The sequence below is a fragment of the Solea solea genome, chromosome 3 (assembly GCF_958295425.1).
Source record: "Solea solea chromosome 3, fSolSol10.1, whole genome shotgun sequence".
In the NCBI taxonomy this organism is placed as follows: domain Eukaryota; kingdom Metazoa; phylum Chordata; class Actinopteri; order Pleuronectiformes; family Soleidae; genus Solea; species Solea solea.
The window spans coordinates 15,849,116-15,863,316 of NC_081136.1; the positions used below are offsets into that span (position 1 = coordinate 15,849,116).

The window sequence follows — 14,201 nt, forward strand, 5'->3', positions numbered from 1 at the left end:
GATAAAAAGTTGTACTGCCTTCTGCGAAAGATCATTACTCACCACAGTTAATGGTTAACAAGGCCCTTGAGGTTCTTTTTCCAAAATGTTTCCATTTTTAATGAGCAGGAAGGAACAGACTGTGTTTTGGAGAAATCATTTACAAAAAAAAATTTTCTTCACAACTTAGATTGATGTTCCCTTTAAGTCTATGTTAATTTACCTTTGTGCTGCAGAACATAAATGTTGCTCAGGAAAAAAAGGTCAAGGCCAGTAAGTGAAGAAGCTGCACACACTTATTTCCATACAGTATCCTCTCAATCAGGCCGTGACCTTAACATTACTGATGGAACAATAAATCAAGGAAATCGCTGACTACTATCGTAATGTTTCAGATCCTTACAACACATGGAAGACTATTAGGCAGAGGAAATCTCTTTAATGTCAGGGCCAAGCCTTTGTGATGGAATCATACTTTACTTTGTGACCTGTGTCCACTTTGTAACAGACAGGATGTATAATTTTTCCAGAGTTATGAAAGTGTGACGCTGGAAATAATGGTTTCAAATTTAACATTTTTACACTTATATGTAGACCTTTGGTGGTTTCATTTCAACATAACAAATTTCACACGTGCATGCTTTGAAGAGACAGGTTAAAGTGTGACTGATTAACTTACTGGTGAAAAACGTGGAGTGCAGAATGTCAGCCTTCAAATCATCAGTGCTTCTTGGAGGGAAGTGATCCCTAAAATACAAAATAAATGTAATTATTCATAAAGTGCAGACCGCCACAAGATATGCCAGAGATTGACTTTCCCCACCCCCTTAAGAGGACAAAGATGGACCCCTGCTAAGACCAAAAAGGAGAAAAGAAACCCATATGACCGTGGTTTAAATATTGTATGGTAAGAATGAATTATAATGGGGGTAATTTGAAAATAAACTGCAACATTATTTTCTTTGATGTGTGAAGACAGCACGTAAAAATATCCAACTGTCAAAACAACCCGTGCTTATGATATTTTCATGCATAATCAATGTCTGGCTCCTGCTGTTTCCTTTTTAAGTGCAATGCCTTGTGTCTCCTTGAAGTCAACATAATGAAAACTGGTGAAAAAAAAGTATAAAAGATATGCTGCAATTATCCAAAAACATTTAACACATTGTCCAACTTCAGCTCTGAACTCAGTCACAACAACGTAACCGTACGGTAAAGAATGAATAATTAAGAGGCACTTAACGGATATATTATCAGGAGACCAGCTTGAATAATGCACCAGCAGTTGAGAACGCCTGCTATTTGCTGGCTCAGAGTGTAGGAGTTGTCAGCAAGTTGGGAATATTATCTCCAAACAAGTCCTCGACTACAAAGCCACCAAACGACAGCCCAGCATAATTTGCCCAGAAAAACAAGTTTGCCAGATCTGCTTTGTGAGCATTAATGCTAAACTGAAGTTGCTATTTTTAGAACAGCTTGTTTGTGATGTTTAATTATTTAGAAATGGCAGCACTTTTAAATAGTGATATTAGAAGGCCATGGGATCACCACACAGCAAAAATTGTGTCACAGCAATTTCTATTTCACTCAGATTTTGTAAAAAGAAGAAGAAAAAGGAAAGACCTTGAATGCAACAGTCCATTTTACCTTGTCAGATGCAGCTCTGGTATGGGCCGCAGGTCCTTTGAAGAGACGTTCTCGACCACAGGTGAATCCAGATTTGCTGAACCATTGCTGAGCCTGTCACTACTTTCATATCCAGATTCAGTTCGCTGGATCTTCCAGTTGTCATTCCGCAGTTTCAGAGTTGACGAGCCCTTCGACCTGTCACTGTAGCCACCCCTGCTATCCGAGTCCAGCGAGCTTCGGCTGCCACCAGTTTCATGCCTCTGCTCATCCTCGTAGATGGTCATCAGACTCTTGGGTTTGCGTTCCTCCAGGACTCCCCACGTGAAATCTCTGTCACGCTCTCGGTCCCGAGTGGGCGACTGACTGCTGGGCCTTCTCCGTGGGCTGTGCTGTCTTCGCTCTTGACTTACAGAATTATCACAATTGCCACTTAAAACACTGTCCACATTTAGAGCCTCCCGCATGGGCTTCCACGGGTGGCTTGTCCTGCTTCGACTGTGCGCTCCACTTCCAGGATGATCTCGAGAATCCTGGCTGCTGTCAGTATCATATCCATTGGGAATCTGGTCTAGCCTGCGGCTATGATGGCTATTGCTTATGCTGGGCACACTAGGTAGCACTTGGACTCTGGAGTGAGAGCGGGGGTGTTCTTGGGAGGAACGCCCGCCATAGTAGGGTGTTCGCTCAGTCCGTGTGTTGCCTTTTCCTTGGCTGCTGTACAGTCGAGTTTCCAGGTGTTGTTTGAAGCCATTCTCTGGAGGGGAGACGGAGCGGGAGTAGGTCCTGTCGTGGCCTGGATCTGAAATTAAGTAAATTAAGTTCCATGAGCGGTTATTTTGTAAGAGTTGGAATGGCAAACTATATTTTGAACATAAATCATAAGTCTTAAAGAATATATTTTTAAATTTCTAACAAAAAAATCCCACAAGAAAATAAACTTTAATACTAATCATTCATAAACTTTAATACTAATGTTTTTACCCCATAAAAGCAAGGATATGTAATAATGATATGATAAATGATAAAAGCTTTAATATTAAAAACAAGAAAAAAAACCAAAGAGTCATAAATCATGTTGCCAAGAACAAAAATTGACTTTCATTGACACCAAGACACAAAGCGTCTGCAAAGAACATGGAAGGTTGGGCAAAAATTGAGGGAGAGGCATGACGACAACAGGGTTACAGATGACATTTATGTCTGCAGGTGACAGCAAGGTGTGAATTACGACCACCAGGAGTCAATTTTCTTCTGTGACGTGTACTCGGGAGGGTAGGCAGCTTGTGTAGAGGTTACCATGCAGGTCCCCATTGTGGAAAGGTTGCACTTTGGTGTTGTATGAAGAGTATGTGTGTATATACACTACCGTTCAAAAGTTTGGGGTCACATTGAAATGTCCTTATTTTTGAAGGAAAAGCACTGTACTTTTCAATGAAGATAACTTTAAAGTAGTCTTAACTTTAAAGAAATACACTCTATACATTGCTAATGTGGTAAATGACTATTCTAGCTGCAAATGTCTGGTTTTTGGTGCAATATCTACATAGGTGTATAGAGGCCAATTTCCAGCAACTATCACTCCAGTGTTCTAATGGTACAATGTGTTTGCTCATTGGCTCAGAAGGCTAATTGATGATTAGAAAACCCTTGTGCAATCATGTTCAGACATCTAAAAACAGTTTAGCTCGTTACAGAAGCTACAAAACTGACCTTCCTTTGAGCAGATTGAGTTTCTGGAGCATCACATTTGTGGGGTCAATTAAACGCTCAAAATGGCCAGAAAAAGAGAACTTTCATCTGAAACTCGACAGTCTATTCTTGTTCTTAGAAATGAAGGCTATTCCATGCGAGAAATTGCTAAGAAATTGAAGATTTCCTACAACGGTGTGTACTACTCCCTTCAGAGGACAGCACAAACAGGCTCTAACCAGAGTAGAAAAAGAAGTGGGAGGCCGCGTTGCACAACTGAGCAAGACAATAAGTACATTAGAGTCTCTAGTTTGAGAAACAGACGCCTCACAGGTCCCCAACTGGCATCTTCATTAAATAGTACCCGCAAAACACCAGTGTCAACATCTACAGTGAAGAGGCGGCTGCGGGATTCTGGGCTTCAGGGCAGAGTGGCAAAGAAAAAGCCATATCTGAGACTGGCCAATAAAAGAAAAAGATTAAGATGGGCAAAAGAACACAGACATTGGACAGAGGAAGACTGGAAAAAAGTGTTGTGGACGGATGAATCCAAGTTTGAGGTGTTTGGATCACAAAGACGAACGTTTGTGAGACACAGAACAAATGAAAAGATGCTGGAAGAATGCCTGACGCCATCTGTTAAGCATGGTGGAGGTAATGTGATGGTCTGGGGTTGCTTTGGTGCTGGTAAGGTGGGAGATTTGTACAGGGTAAAAGGGATTCTGAATAAGGAAGGCTATCACTCCATTTTGCAACGCCATGCCATACCCAGTGGACAGCGCTTGATTGGAGCCAATTTCATCCTACAACAAGACAATGACCCTAAACACACCTCCAAATTGTGCAAGAACTATTTAGAGCAGAAGCAGGCAGCTGGTATTCTATCGGTAATGGAGTGGCCAGCGCAGTCACCAGATCTGAACCCCATTGAGCTGTTGTGGGAGCAGCTTGACCGTATGGTACGCAAGAAGTGCCCATCCAACCAATCCAACTTGTGGGAGCTGCTTCTGGAAGCGTGGGGTGCAATTTCTCCAGATTACCTCAACAAATTAACAGCTAGAATGCCAAAGGTCTGCAATGCTGTAATTGCTGCAAATGGAGGATTCTTTGACGAAAGCAAAGTTTGATGGAAAAAAAATCGTATTTCAAATACAAATCATTATTTCTAACCTTGTCAATGTCTTGACTCTATTTTCTATTCATTTCACAACGTATGGTGGTGAATAAGTGTGACTTTTCATGGAAAACACAAAATTGTTTGGGTGACCCCAAACTTTTGAACGGTAGTGTATGTGCATGAATGTGTTTCCCACTTACACAAGTGACATGTCTGAACAGTGTGGCACGGATGTGTGCGTTTGCTTGTCCAAGGACACTTCCAGCCATAATAGTGACTCTCAAAATACATGCCCACACACATCCTTCCTCCAAACTGGTTCGCCCATGCAGCTATGGGTGCCTTCGCTAACCCTTTATTTATCAACACTCTCCAGCACAGAGCTTTCTGAGCAGCACCTGCTGATCTACACAAGGTTATTATTATTCATTTTGAGGAGGAGAGACAAAGGGTTGGTGATTCTGAGATAAAGCTGAGAAAGTTTCCATCAGTAAGAAGAGCCTTTTAATTTAACATACGGGCCTCATATGTCCAACGCACAGTTATAATCAAGTGCCGATTGCCTCAGTCAGGGACAGTGGAGCCATCTAAATCACCAGGAAAAGCAATCTATGGCAACGTCTTTTCAGGTGAAAACAAAATAATGAAATAAATAAATTCAGCAGTACACTAAACTGTCAGCCTTTGGAAATGGGCCCACACGATGGGAGTCCCCATTCTCTTAGATTTTGCTGACTGTGTGCCAGAGTTAAATCACTCCAAACATTGCTGTCCATGTTCTTTGCTTGTATATATGATACCAGTGTGCTTCTGCTGCCAGCTCAGTGTTGTCAACTGTGCACAAGACTGTGGATCATTTTTGGAAGAATAAATCAATACAGACAGTATCATTTAGAAAATTCCCTCAGGTTATTCCACAGTCCAATATGAGTGGCAAAGTTGCTTTTCCTATCTTTTTGTGCTGGCCGGCGAATAATCCACACTGTGGTCACTTACAGTTTCTCCTCCTGCTTTGCTTTTCATCATTACAACGACCTCCCTGAGTCTTCAATCATAATGGGACATGAGCTTGAGACTAAACCTGGCTACTGCTGTTGACATGGTGGATTTTGGAGAGTGTTACAATAAGTGTGTCCACTAATCCCCTCACTGATACTTAACTGAAAGTATTAAAAAGGAGCTGACCAATCAGTCTCCTGATTAGAACTGAAAACAAAGACTCAATTTGTAAGAAACAAGGAGTTAAGATGTCAAAGCGTTAGTTTCATCAATGAATTAAATCATTCAGTATTTATCTTAATTTGTTTTGCAGGGGTTTTGGTCTATAATAGTGTGTGTTTGTTGTAAATGTTTATTCACACCAGAGAGTGGGGAACCAATAGCTGAGTGGGATGACGGAGTGGGATCAAGGCAGGCTCCAACAGACGTCAGCACTTAATCCCCTTTCTGACACATTGCTCCCGAACTGAGGGTTACATAATGGCTGGGGACGTGGACGGCTAGCCTTTTATATCATAAAGACCGACAATTCCCTTGTTTGTGTGCTGAATGGCATGTGTAGTCTCTGTAGAATCTCTCTGTAGATCACATAATATCTACAACAAACCTCTGTAACGTGTCTCCTGCCTCCGCTGACCACTCCGATCGGGCTCTCTTCTGGCTGGATGAATGCTCCGAACCTCTCCTGCTTTCTGGGCAGCTTCTCGAGAAATGTCCCTGAGGCGACTCTTGGGATCAGTGGAACTAATTTTCACTGCAAAAAAAAACAACATTTCAGGTGTTCACAATGAGGGTCAGAAAGTGTGTAGTCAGTATGTAATAAATCTGCTGAATCAGGTGGGGACTTCCACCACTACAGACACCATTAAAAGTATTTTTATCTCCGTGAACATATAGATGTATATTGTCACTACATCCTTTTCCTTGTCCCTCTTTTTTCACCTCTTAGTCCCCAGCACCCCTGAGGCACAGAGTGTGTAGGTAGAGGCTAGCTTTACAACACATCGTTGTGCTGATGTATATGGTACATTTGGTGCTACATTAGGGGGAACAGGAGGAAATACGGCGAAGCACAAACTACTCTCCTCTGTCTCTGGCAGATACTCATGTTGGCAGACATTCCCTTTGAAATGCAATGATTAGTCATGGCACTGGAAAACGTGATCATGCTGTGATTCCGCTTGCTGTATAAACTTGAATAACTGTGAGGAGGACATGAAGTAAAAAAAATAATAATATCCCTGCTGTTTTTGTGGACAGTGCTTTTGGATTTTTATATATTCACTTCAGCAACAACAAATCAGAATGTGTGCGATGTTTAAAACATAATAATTTGATTTTGGCGCCTTGGTCCAATTGTATTAAACAATAATCATCATTGTTAATAATAACAATGATGAAAATCATAAGAGATTCAAATTCACCAATGCGGTTATTACTTACAAAGTCAATTTACATCAACAAAATATCTTCTGCCCACACTCAACTTCTCCTGTCGATAAGAGACGCGTGTTTTACAAACATAGCGACACCTATTTTGACAGCACAGACATTTAGTTAGTCCTTCCATGGTAACTATGCACGGTCGCTGCATGTCACCACTCTCTGAGAAAACATATGCTCATGAATCATTCCATCTTTCAAGGCTAATACTACAACCAGCACACAACTCCTTTTGCTTATTCACTACAAAATCCTCCATTTTAACAGCCATACTGTGTGTTATAGTACAAAACTCTAACCTGCAATGGAAAACAATGTCTTTAGCATAACCTTTGTCCAGGCTCTCTTACTCGTGGAATATAAAACTTCCACTTCCCTTATTTTCTCTCTTACCATGTCCCCGTCCTCCGTTGGTCTGAGCACTGCTCCTACTAAGGGTTGAGGCAGTTTTCTGTTTGAAAGGGCCATGACCCAGAAGAGCATTCAGATTCTCCCTGGTGAGGTCCAGTTTCTTAGGGGCTGACACTGGAGAGTCAAGGCCTGCTGAAGATAATAAAGATATTTTTAAGCTAGAAAAACTTAAGATTTACTGGAGGAACATCTACTTTGTTCTGGTGCGCTGTCAGAGCTGAATATGATTTCCACTTGAGATAACATGTACATTTTCATTTATGGAAGTGCTGAAGAGGAAAAAGTTCTGCTGAAATAAACCACTGTGTCTTTTTTATGTACACATTAGATGCATTTGTTCCCAATCAATCATGGAGGAATATCACACTTAAACGTTCAACTCCATCTTTACATTTCAATATATACTTTAAAGGGGAGTTAGGCTGAGTTAGGCAGTAATTTCCAGAAATAGACACAATTTTATCTGATGTATTGGGCCAGTTACACTTTTTTTTTTAAGGAGTTTGGCTCATATTCAGTATGATGAGGTTCTTTTTTTTTTTTTTTTTTAAATGTAATCCCAATGGCCCCTGAGATCCTCGCTTTTCAGCACTCTCATTCCAGTCAACACGGGCATAGTCAAAAGTGTAATTGTCAATAAATACAAAACCAAGACTGCTTCTGAAACAGCCAGGATGGGACACATCATACCTTGCACTTGAGCCTGGCTGCTGCTTTGTTTTGAGGCATGATCTGCAATAATGGCACTCCCATCGGGGTTGGAGTAAAAAAGGAGGAGGGGCTGGTAGTGACTTTTGATACATTTGCTGGCAACGTCTTTCCACCTGGAGCCAATCTGCCACAGAAAACAAAAGAAAATGTGATCAATTCACATGGACACATGATAAGAACATGATAAAATGATGCTCGTTGCTTGTTGGGTGACAAAACACAGTGAAACAAATGATCTATTGTTGTTGTTGTTGCAGGTTTTTCCTTGGGTTGGGTCAATCTGAAGATATTAAAAAGGGTTTCAGTAGATTGTGGATGTGTGCACAGGGAAAATCAAGCAACCGTGATTTTGAAGTTGGACTTTACACATAAAAGGAATTAGTTTTCTTTGATTCGGCTTTCATTTTACAAACAAAATTTTACTAATGATTTGTAGTATAAACACAAGGATACAAATATCACCAGCTTTTGGAAGAATTGACCGGTGACTTTGAAACAAAAACCCTTTAATCTTCATTGCACATAGTCTTATTTGTGATGGAAAATAACATAGTGACGTCAAATCGCACAATCACAATAAGCCAAGTTGTGTGTCTCGCCACACAGGCACCACAAAGACAAGCTGCAGGCTAACAGATGCTTGTGAGCTCCTTAATTAAGCAAATGACAGGGTGGGGTGACTGGGGGGTTGTAGGAGGAGGAGTGTAAGAAAGATGAGGTAAAGAAGAATCAATGCTAAGCACAAAACAAAAAGGAAAAATGAACATAGAAGTGCTGAAGAGGTGGATTAAAAAAAATCAAAAGGTAAAAACTGTACATGATGGAAGTCTACAAGCACGGTCTCAAAATGAGAGCTTAATGTGTTCTATATGTAAATCACTATATAAAAAAAAAACTGCCGAGTGCTGTACTGTGTAGTCTCCTCTTACAACCATTTACTCTAAGGGCAAACTGTGGCTAAAAATCAACTGCTGTCTTAAGAGCAAATGAGGATGAAATGACCATTGCACTTTAATGTTTTATTTACATATAGACTAAATTAGGCTATGACATAACTATAAGGCTATAACTGCTGCAGCCTTGATGTTGTCATTACCCGACATATTCAGTCAATAATAGTTGGTGTGGCAGCCTGTCAGGTAAAAGAAAAACTAAAAAAAACATCAGAATCAAAACTATACTGTAGGTATAGGTATGTTCATGTAACTCAAAAGAGAAAGAAAATGTTTCCGTTTCATATTTTTATGAACGTTTTAAAGTTGTAAGCACTGAAAATGCAGCAATTAGGTTACACTACTGTACACTAGACATCCTGCAGCTGGGATTTGGGGTATTACAGAAATGCTGGCAAATTTCAATACGGGTATAGACTTGGCAGGCGCTGAGTGCTGTAGCTACTCCATCTCAGTCGGGGGTGGAGATGGTGGAGGAGTGTTGCACACACAGCATAAGCGGCTGATGGACTGACACAGAGCCAACCAGCCGCTGCACCACAGTACCCAAGAAAATTGTTGGAATGTGAAACAAAAGGTTTGCTCGCATGTGCACGGCATAGAAATGACGCTGGTGTTTGGGAAAAGGAAAGAATAGATTCACAACTCACACACTGTACACACTGTACACACACACACATACATACTCGAAATAACTCGCCTGCAAAACACAAATAAATCAATTTTTCACACAGAGGCGGCACAAACACCAATCATTTGCATCTGAGCATTCTTTTTTCTTTTTTTGTATTTTATCCAGTGAAGGAAAAAGTAGAAAGATGTTGATGCAACAACACTTCAGAGTTAGGGAAGTGCCGTAGAAATTGTGGTGGGGGTTAGTCAACTGTTCAGAGCCATCAAGTCTCATCAGCCCAAAGGTTCATGAAGGGCAATCGATGTGGCCCTGATTGGGAGATAAAGACAACTAGTGATGGAGAGTATAGACTGCATATCACTACTTATTGCAGGTGTTTGTAAAAAAAAAAAAAAAACCTTTCCATGTGATCATTTTTAGTTTACATTATCTGTACATTTTCAGATCATGACATCCGCAGTCTGAGATAATCAATTTACAATGATAGAAACAAACAAAAACAGGTTTTTGTTCCTTGAAACCGCAAAACTGACCAATAGTTTCAGCAGTGCTGTACATTTTCTGACCTCTTTCACAGTTGCATCGTCAAAAAAGACCCATTTGGAGGACTTTGTGTGGAAGGCGAAGGCACAGTAGTGACGGCTGGTATAGCAGATCATCCCCACGAGCAGCAGCTCCCCCTTTTTGGCATGCTCATCTGTTACCTTGTAGAAGAGCTGTATCCATACACACACACAAACACATAAATATACACTTATCAGCATCAATGCCACAGTAAGTGGGCAGGCAAGTGAGTGATGTTGATAGCTACAGGCGAATCAGTTACTCCATCAGTTCATAGATTAAGTTCTGAGGGAATGAACTGACAATCAACATGAATAAGGACTGGTTTAAATCAGCACCGTCATAGCACCTCTTACTATCTCGGTTACAATTGTCCACCACAATCTTTGGCCTGAATACGAATATAGAGTGGTTTATAATAATTTAATTTAAGTGTGTGGGGGAGGTGTGAACCATTTTCAATTGCACCATAACAAAGGTTCGATTCATGTCGAAACATTTTTGTTCTTGGTTATTTTATATTATGTGTCCATAAAAAGGTTTCAACTATAATTAACTGGTTTCTTCAACTGTCACTAACTCAAAACCAAGTATTTTATCATCTAACAATTGTCCAACCAATTGTCCAGCCGTGCTAAAAAGATCACTTGTTCCCCACACACAAGTATCCTGCACAGCCAGTTCTCTGTCACTCCCTCTCACTTTCTCAAACAATAGATATGAAAGCAAATGGTGGGGGTGGAGGGCTCCCTTTAAGAACTACCAAAGTCACATGAAACCCACCCAAATGAATCAAGGCTATTGTGGCAAACAAGTGGGAGTGGTGGCTAGCTGACAAATTCTTCAGATGGTATGCTTTGGAAACATGGGGGAAGCTGTCAAAAAATCTGTTTGAGTGCTTCAATAGAACAAGAAGTTACATAATGTGTGGGGCAAATGAGCATGCCCTCATCAATGACCCTGATTGATTTTTCTTTTTTCTTTCTGCTCGTGGCCTGATGTGAACAGGCTGCTGGGGAAAATTCAGCTAGTCGTGCGCCGTAGTGAACACTACCGGTATCCTAACCATGGAGGATGAATAGAAATGGAGCACACATACCCACGTTTGAGCACACTTGCGATGAAAGAATGTGTGAACATGAGCAGTGAAACACATGCCGTCTATAAGCTCCCCCCCAAATTATCTCAATAACATCTATTCCACCCACATGTTCCCTCAGACAAGCATCTGCACATGCTCTGGAAAACAGAGAGATGAGGGGAGGGCCTTCTGACCAGCTGACCAAGGCCAGCAAGGGCTTTTTGATCTGAGGTGCCCGCCAACTGGGCATTGGGTGCTGACTGCTTATGCAAGAGCTCTGTCTCACAGAGAAATAAATCCCTACTTTATTTCCCCCATGCGTTTGATTGCACCAAAGCAAACTGACCTTAAGGCAGCAAAAAAAAATGGACCAAACCAAAAACATACTGACAACGTCTGGATTAAGTGAACACTAATAATTAGATAATTTGAAAAGTTTAATTAAATCTTCTTACTTGGAGAGAGTCCCTTTCTTTTTGTAAAAACCATCCTCTCAAAAATGTACCAAAAACACAGAGAAACAACTCTAACCCATAAAATTAGAAGTGCACTCAAGCTGTTGATTAAATGTGACTCACCGCAGAGAGACTGAGATGAGGTCCCAGAGAGCGGATAACATCTTCAGTGAGGTCTGACTGGTCAGAGTCCCACACAAAGCCTATGGTAACTATTTCTGGGGAATTCATAAGGACCCGTCTGATCTTAATCCTCTGACCACAGTTGCTCTGGAACAGAAAAGCAAAGACCTAATATTTAATATCAGCCATTTACCATGTACATTACAAAAAACGGCTAGTCAGCAACAGTGAACATTGAGAATAAAACATGAGATTCTTAAGAGGATCGTCTCCGAGAACGATCCTAAAACTGATCATCAAATGTAACAACCATTTAATGGAGAGTTGTGTAGCCAAATCTCTGATGAAGGCTTTGGCAGCCAACTTTACACTTTAAACACTTACAGGACAGTTTCGAAGGTCCCCTATCGTACTTGCTGCTTGTAAGAGATCCCCGAAAGACTCATCTTTTCGTGGAGGCATCTGTTGACTGACAAAAAAAATGCAGAGATTGAGGATTGTGGAGGGGAAAAAAGAAGACTTTTGTATAAAATGTCAGCTGAAAAGTTAAACGATGCCCCTGTGACAAATATAGACCCAAAAAAATGACATCAGTGAAGTGTCACGTTGCCTTTCCCTTACCAGAGTGCAGTGGTGGAAATATAATGCACCAGCTCAGTAAACGGCAGTGGGTCGGATGATGCCCCACAGCTACGACATACAGACTTCACAAGGGAGAGACCAAGGGTGACAAACACACAAAAAAAGAAAGAAAAACAAAAATGTGTGAATCATGTGCATGCCAGAGATGAATTCTAAATTCTACATAAAATCCGAAATTTTCACCCTCCTAAAAAACTCCCTTTTACTAGTATAAGATTAAGATAGGCCAGTCTTGCTGCTTTGCTTGCATTTTAAACTGTGGACTCTACAGTGTGCTTTTAGAAACCTCAGCCTTTTTTTTTTTTTTTACTCAAACGGTTGACAGCATCGATATTAAATTTAAATGTATTTTATAACTTTAGCCATTTAAGTTATAAATTTCCCACTGACGTGGACAGACATCATTTAGGCTTCTGTAATGTTTGCCTTTTGGTGCCTTGAAGTGGAGTAGGAAGAAAATCCACTGACTGTGTCCTTCAGGGATTTCGTCCAAAGGCACATTATCTGTTTGATTCAGAGATAGAACTGGTTTGGGACATGGACAGAGTCAGTGAGGGGCATCACAGCCACAGGGCAGGGTGGTGTCTGTGTTGTGCTGGAATTTATTATGTACACCATCTGTGATTTATCTGGCAGTGCTGCTGCAGCACAGTGGAATCAGACCAGAAACACCCTCCTTACTCCATTGGGGCTGCCCAGTATCAAAACATGACGGATTGGATTTCTACTGTCTCAGACAGTGATTCATGTACCTGTCTCTGCATATGTGTGTGTGTGTGGCACAAAAACAGTGGTGTGTGTGTGCGAGCTTGTTCAGTACTGGAGAGGCTGTGCAAAACCAAACACTGTAAAAACATCTTTAAAATTATAAGACTATAATTAACACCATTTACTCGGTTTTAAAAATGTGTCAGCCTGAATTAACATTTTTAACACCACATTTTTTTTAAGAGAGGTCGGTGCAACAGAAAAACACATGTCCCGTCACACATGATAAAATGCTATATATTCTTTGACTCACCTGCTCATAAAGTGACATAGCAAACTTTTGATGCGTGATGCAAGACTTTGAAGTGCAGGCATCCGTCTCCTCAGGGACAATGTGCATGTGGATCCTCTCCAGTATGTTTTCCTGGGACAACAGGAAATCAGGAATGAGGTAAGAGGCAAATATTTACAACTCTGTTGTAGAAAAGTATTTCCCCAAAGCAAAAACTGCAAAACAATTGGACATTGTAATTTGAGAGTTGCAAGCCTGACATGGGAAGGAACACATTTTAAGAGTGACACCATTTTAGCTCCCGTTTCCATGGAGTGCTCGTGAGTTTATAAAATATTAAGGCAGTGGGGTATGCCTCTAAAGGTTACAGGCACAACTTCACAGCTTGTTAATCTGGCAGTAGCTAACTCACATAAATTCTACACCAGCATGCTGCTGCCAGTGCATCACATGATAAATGCTCAAGGGCAAAGATCTGGGAGGGATTGAGAATTAAGATTGTAAACAAAAGTGCGCAACTTTTTCACATATACTTCAGGCTTTTTCTAAGGGAAGAAACGTAGCATTAATGTTGCTTTCTCCACATTTAATGAATATTATGTGGTAAGTTTGGGGGTGATTCACAGAAGCTAAGAGTATAAATGCTTACACTTGTTACCCATACATACAGTCCTTTCCACTTTTGCTGAAGAGACATCACTCACTTTTGTTTATCCATTGCTGCCTAATTGAACTTCCTCACTGAATAAACACTGACTGTGGGATAAAATC

At 40.8% G+C, this 14,201-nt stretch overlaps 1 protein-coding gene across 3 annotated transcripts in view; it reads right to left on the reverse strand.

The window, feature by feature from the left end:
- The window catches only part of LOC131456530 (inactive ubiquitin carboxyl-terminal hydrolase 53), a 32,159-nt gene that overhangs the window by 5,826 nt on the left and 12,132 nt on the right, over positions 1–14,201 (reverse strand). For 2 of the 3 annotated variants that reach the window (XM_058624939.1, XM_058624937.1), the window contains exons 5-14: positions 13,452–13,562; positions 12,410–12,492; positions 12,173–12,257; positions 11,789–11,935; positions 10,132–10,281; positions 7,958–8,102; positions 7,250–7,399; positions 6,021–6,167; positions 1,627–2,407; positions 659–726 (exon numbers count right to left, since the gene is read on the reverse strand). In XM_058624939.1, the coding sequence (XP_058480922.1) occupies positions 659–726; positions 1,627–2,407; positions 6,021–6,167; positions 7,250–7,399; positions 7,958–8,102; positions 10,132–10,281; positions 11,789–11,935; positions 12,173–12,257; positions 12,410–12,492; positions 13,452–13,562 (1,867 nt within the window). The remainder of the gene's footprint in view (positions 1–658; positions 727–1,626; positions 2,408–6,020; positions 6,168–7,249; positions 7,400–7,957; positions 8,103–10,131; positions 10,282–11,788; positions 11,936–12,172; positions 12,258–12,409; positions 12,493–13,451; positions 13,563–14,201) is intronic. The other variant, XM_058624938.1, reaches the window with a different exon arrangement.